The sequence below is a fragment of the Schistocerca piceifrons genome, chromosome 5 (genome assembly GCF_021461385.2).
Source record: "Schistocerca piceifrons isolate TAMUIC-IGC-003096 chromosome 5, iqSchPice1.1, whole genome shotgun sequence".
NCBI lineage: Eukaryota > Metazoa > Arthropoda > Insecta > Orthoptera > Acrididae > Schistocerca > Schistocerca piceifrons.
In genome coordinates, this window is record NC_060142.1 from 682,211,343 (window position 1) to 682,218,260 (window position 6,918).

General features: G+C 39.2%; 1 protein-coding gene across 1 annotated transcript; it reads left to right on the top strand.

Moving 5' to 3' along the window:
• LOC124799202 (sarcoplasmic reticulum histidine-rich calcium-binding protein-like) lies at nt 1-3,443 on the top strand. The gene is made up of 5 exons (XM_047262736.1): nt 1-268; nt 382-600; nt 991-1,127; nt 2,902-3,188; nt 3,278-3,443. Exons 1-5 carry the CDS (start codon nt 1-3, stop codon nt 3,441-3,443), a joined length of 1,077 nt encoding a protein of 358 aa, XP_047118692.1.
• Nucleotides 3,444-6,918: the final 3,475 nt, after the last annotated feature.

Below are 6,918 nucleotides of genomic sequence, written 5' to 3' on the forward strand. Positions count from 1 at the left end.
ATGCCGATACAGGTGAAAGGTTCTGGTCCCCGAAGTGTTAGTGGAGGTGATGCTGATGATGATGATGATGATGACGATAATTATGACTCTCCATTAACGTTACATACCCTTGGAGATGGATATATGCCATTACAGTTGGAAGGGTCTGGTACCCGAAGTGGTGGTGGAGGTGATGATGATGATGATGATGTTGATGATGTTGATGATTACGATCACCATTATCATTACATACCCCTGAAGATGGATGGCTGCCAATACTGGTGGAAGGGTCTGGTCCCTGATGTGATGGCGGAGGTGATAATGATGATGATGATGATGATGACGATGATTACGGTTCTCCATTATTATTTCACTCCCTCTAAGCTGGATTGTTGCCGATAGAGGGTGAAGGGTCTGGTCCTCGAAGTGGTGGTGGAGGTGATGATGATGATGATAATGATGATGATGATGATGATGATGATGATGACAATGATCACGATTCTCCATTAACAGTACATACCCTTGAAGATGGGTTGTTGCCGATACAGGTGGAAGGGTCTGCTCCCCGAAGTGGTGGTGAAGGTGATGACGATGATGATGATGATGATGACGATGATTACGGTTCTCCATTAACATGACATACCCTCGAAGATGGATTGATGCCGATACAGGTGGAAGGGTCTGGTCCCGGAAGTGGTGGTTGAGGTGATGATGATGATGATTACGATGATGACGATTCTCAATTAACATTACATACCCTCGAACATGGATTGATGCCAATACAGGTGGAAGGGTCTGGTCCCCGAAGTGGTGGTTGAGGTTATGATGATGATGATGATGAAGATGATGACAATGATTATGATTCTCCATTAACATTACATACCTTTGAAGATGGATTGATGCCAATACAGGTGGAAGGGTCTGGTCCCCGATGTGGTTCGGGAGGTGATGATGATGATGATGATGATGACAATGATTACGATTCTCCATTAACATTACATACCCTCGAAGATGGATTAACGCCGATACAGGTGGAAGGGTCTGGGCCCCAAAGTGGTGGTGGAGGTGATGAAGATGATGATGATGATGATGATTCTGATTCTCCATTAACATTACATACCCTCGAAGATGGATTGATGCCAATACAGGTGGAAGGGTCTGGTCCCCGATGTGGTTCGGGAGGTGATGATGATGATGATGATGATGACAATGATTACGATTCTCCATTAACATTACATACCCTCGAAGATGGATTAACGCCGATACAGGTGGAAGGGTCTGGGCCCCAAAGTGGTGGTGGAGGTGATGAAGATGATGATGATGATGATGACGATGATTGCGGTTCTCCATTAACATTACATACCCTCGAACATGGATTGATGCCAATACAGGTGGAAGGGTCTGGTCCCCGAAGTCTTGGTTGAGGTTATGATGATGATGATGATGAAGATGATAACGATGATTATGATTCTCCTTTAACATTACATACCTTTGTAGATGGATTGATGCCGATACATGTGGAAGGGTCTGGTCCCCGAAATGGTGGTGGAGGTGATGATGATGATGATGATGATGATGATGACGATGACGATGATTACGATTCTCCATTAACATCACATACCCTCGAAGATGGATTGATCCCGATACATTTGGAAGGGTCTGGAATTTAATGAAATTATACAAAAATAATTTCATTATAAAAAAAGAAAAAATTAAATAATCAGTTACCCTTTTTTTAAATTATTTTCTTTTAGTTAATTAATTTGCCTTCTGTCTGTACAAACGAACTTTGTTGTAGAACCTACCTCTTATTTACGTGTGGTAATAAAAAAAATGCATTTTCAAAAGAATTGAGTACATTTAAAATTACGTGAACTCATATTAACTGATTAAGAATATTTATCTGAGAATTAAATCCTTTACATAATTCGGCCTTGGCACACATTTTCTAAATGCAGTGGTTTTTTTTTATATTATTTACGGAATTTTTTCCCGGCGTTAGCTATGGAACACAAGACTGTCTCTATTAACAGAAAACGGTTAAATATTGCCAAGCCGACGTTTAATTATCACTGATAAAACACACATCCCTATACATTTAAGTTATTTGAAAGAACCAAAATTGTTAAATTTCAACATTAACTATCCGCCTAAAAATGCACAAATGTGAACTAATTTAAAATCCGTAAGTCTCAGGATCGCTGTAAAAGAAGAACATTTTCTTAATTCACTGCTAATTTTTATCTGTTCCCGATTTACGGGTTTGGTTAATTTTTCTTAGCGGAACAATTTTATAATGTGCCGCCGCTGCAAATTGTTCGGTCGCGGCACAGCCCAGCAACACCGCAAAAAATGCTGAAAATTCTTTAAAGAAGTTTTATAGATGACATGGGCAAGCTAATTTACATTAATAATACACACTTTTGATAAATTATGATGTATTTATACCACAACAATAATTCAACTTACACTAGTTTGTAATTTCTGCTCTAATGGCGGCTAAATCTCGAAACAGACAAAAGAAGTCTACCCATTCATAAAACGCTTCGTCACAGCTTCCTATCGCTTTCAGCTCTAAAGGAGGATGACCAACGAATACTCAGTACGTGGTGCTTTTATACTACTGCTGACTATAAACATCTCTTTGTAATCATATAACATTATTTTCGTCTGTGGCTGAATTTTACATTTTTGTTATCGCAGATATTGACACATTTCGCAATTATATTATGAACATAGAAATATTACCATCCTAAATACAGAAAGAATATTACTACAGAAAATATTACAATAATAATGAATGTCCTTTACACAAAATTCAATAATATTTTTTGTTAAATAATTACAGTATTTACAAATTGCTTTATAGCGGCGTATATGGTACAATTAAATTTTAGTTTATTAATAGTGTGAGTTTGCCAGGGAACTTTGCATGGTCCCGGAAGTGGTGGTGGAGGTGATGAAGATGATGATGATGATGATGACGATGATTGCGGTTCGCCATTAACATTACATACCCTCGAAGATGGAGTGATGCCAATACAGGTTGAAGGGTCTGGTCCCCGGAGTGGTGTTGGAGGTGATGATGATGATGACGATGATGATGATGATGATGACGATGATTACGGTTCTCCATTAACATTACATACCCTCGAAGATGGATTGATGCTGATACAGGTGGAAGGGTGGTCCCGGAAGTGGTGGTGGAGGTGATGATGATGATGATGATGATGATGACAATGATTACTATTTTCCATTAACATTACATACCCTCGAAGATGGATTGATGCCGATACAGGTGGAAGGGTGGTCCCGGAAGTGGTGGTGGAGGTGATGATGATGATGATGATGATGATGATGATGATGACAATGATTACTATTTTCCATTAACATTACATACCCTCGAAGATGGATTGATGCCGATACAGGTGGAAGGGTGGTCCCGGAAGTGGTGGTGGAGGTGATGATGATGGTGATGATGATGATGATGATCACAATGATTACTATTTTCCATTAACATTACATACCCTCGAAGATGGATTGATGCCGATACAGGTGGAAGGGTCTGGGCCCCGAAGTGGTGGGGGAGCTGATGGTGATGATGATGATGATGATGATGATGACAATGATTACTATTTTCCATTAACATTACATACCCTCGAAGATGGATTGATGCCGATACAGGTGGAAGGGTCTGGGCCCCGAAGTGGTGGGGGAGCTGATGGTGATGATGATGATGATGATGATGACAATGATCCTTTAACATCACATAACCTCTCAACCCTTGAAGCTACATTTCGTTCCTAATTCCCTTTTGAGTGGTTTACTTTTTTAGCGTTAAGTGTATTTTTTATTTTGCACACTATTATGACACATTTTATGATTTTAATAATCACGTCTCACACCCCGTCATTTTAGCGCAGAAGGGACTGACTTGTAGATTAGAAGCGATGTTATTTGTGCGGTAGAGTGTTTCATTATCGGATTGCACGACTCCACTGGTGGCGGAAAACTCTTCACAGAGGGATGGCCGTTGCCCGACTACGTATGTACGCAAGTTTTATTGAACTGGGGCAACAGCAGGTGGTGCTGGAACAGTAACACCAGCAAACAATAAAAAATAATTGAGATACCGTTCGAAGTTTAATCACTTTCAACCCTTCTTACATCCGGCAGCTTACGATATACCTCTGATAGGGGAGGAGCAATTTCATTCCCACAATCTGTACAGAGTCGTGTAAGCATCACACGAGATGTAGTTGCCTTCGGTCAGGTGTGTGATTTTGTCGATTTTGTAATTCGCTGTGTGTTCTCTCGACATTTGTCAGTTTGGTATTCGTATCGGAAGGAGAAAACTTAGTATAATCTTCTGCAGCGGATCAATTTCGGAAACTGGCATTTAGTATATCGCTCCATTTCCTGTCATCCTCGTTTCAGGTGGAGTGACTGGATATATGGATTAATCCATTTAGTGACTTAAGGTAAGATAAAAACTTCTCAGAATTTTTAGTCATATTTGTCGTAGAATTTATTTCCAATTCGTGGTACTCTTCACATATGGCTTTTATTACTTGCATTTTGGCTTTACTCAGGTGTTGTCTGTCAACAGTGACTCTGGTTTTGTATAAATCTGGTATGAAGTAGTTTTTGACTTGGGTGAACCGTTATAAAATAGCTGTTGACCTATCGAAGTGTTTCCCAACTCTCATACCTTTCATCGGCAGATATCTCTCTAAGGTTGATTGGTTGGTTGATTTGGGGGGAGGAGACCAAACTGCGAGGTCATCGGTCTCATCGGATTGGGGAAGGATGGGGAAGGTAGTCGGCCGTGCCCTTTCAAAGGAACCATGCCGGCATTTGCCTGAAGTGATTTAGGGAAATCACGGAAAACCTAAACCAGGATGGCAGGACGCGGGATTGAATCGTCGTCCTCCCAAGTGCGAGTCCAGTGTGCTAACAACTGCGCCACCTCGCTCGGTCTATCTAAGGAAAACTATTCAGTACTCATTAATCCTGATCAGAGTTTTTCTGTATAGGAGAAACATCACACTTTACTCCAATGACTGTAATAATTATAAAATTACAAATAGCCATAAAATTAACAGTAATAAAAGTGAAAAGATGACTGGCAATAAGATTTACTTCTGTCAAAAGCCATATGGAATAACAATGAGGACTAAGAAGTAACAGCAAGAATAGTAGCATAAAAAGGAGTACTGGTAATACTATTATTGCTGCCACTACGAATAATATCAGAGTTACAGCAATGGTAACAACAACAACAATAATAATAATAATAATGATAGCAGCAGACTAAATATAAATAACCTTTGAGAAGTGGGAAAGTTGTATCAAATAGAGCTGATCCTAAAAGAACGAAAAACACAAATAATTCCACTCCAAGAAACAGGATTGACTGACGAAAATGTAACGGATTTCGGGAACTACTGACTTTTCAAAAGCGAAACACGCAAACGAATAATGAAGAAAGCACCGCTTTAAGGAATTGCCCGTTACTCTCAGGAAAGAGTCACCTCTATTCTGAATGTGAAGCCGGTTAACAACATGTTAATGACCATTTCCCTGAAGTTTGCAAATGAAACACACACACTAATCAATCCATACATGCCAGTCACAACTGGAAACACAGCCAACAGATGACGGGAAGTACTAGAAAAAATGTACCTAAATTTCCACAAAAACATGTTAAAATCCTTTTAGGTGATATCAGTGCACACCTAGACAAAGAAAGAAAGTACAGAAAAAGTACTGGAAAACTCCCAGCACGTAAATGAACCAAAGAAAACGGATGAAGATTAGTTGAACACTCCAATTCTAAAAACATGTCAGCACACTTCAAAAAGAAACCAGTAATACAGGTGACATGGATATCACAAAATCCGTTCACCAGTGAAATCCAAACTGACCATATAGCAATTTTTTGTTAGAACCATAGAGAAATCGTGAACGGCCAAGTCAGAGGGGGTGAAAATAAAAATTCTGACATGAATAAAACTACGTTCAAAACCTCAGATGTTCACAAAAGAGAAACAAATCCACAAATTTCACATTAGCTGGATCAAACCATATCTCACGGAAGAAGTAGAGACAAAGCAGTCAAACAACTGGTATCAACTCAAAATCAAATCTATCGACACACCACAAATACTATTTCTTCTGCAGAAAAGGAAAGAACACTTTTGATGGAATGAGGATTATAACTACAGTTTCAGTCTCGACATGATGCACACAACTGGAACAGGAATAAGACAGCAGACAACTACAAAATATTCTTGACAGTCGGGAAAGAGACAGCCAGATTAATGAAAAAGTCTTACGATAAATACGAAATGGGTCAACTATCTGAAATCGAGAAATACTTCGTAACAAACAGCACATGAATTCTCTACAAGAACTTCAAAACTAAGCTCACAGACCATCAGCCAGAAAGTCTCTGTTTCAAGAGAGAAAATGTACACTTGGCTCTAAATAATCAAGAGAGTTGCAAGGAACTCGGCCGATATTTCAATGAACTACTTAACAGCGCAGAACAAACTCAAAAAATCTTACCACAGGAACCTGACGACCCTAACAAAAATTGGAAATCGTTAGAAGAAAAAGAAATTAGCAGAGATATCAAAATACTCAAGAACAATAATGCATTGCTGGAAGATGGAATCACAGCGAAACCCTAAAAATCAGCAGGATCAAAGATAATGAAAGAAATTACAAAATCATGAAATTCATTTGGCACACAGAACATTGGAAGAATGAATTCACCCAATACACAAAAAGGGAAATAGAAAAGATTTAAATAACCATATGGGAATATCACCAGTATCAATTGCAGAGCAATTTATACCCTAGTATCTTCACGATAGAGAGACAATTTGAGCCAAAAATGGGGGAATAGGAAGCAGTATTGAGACCAGCCTGTTC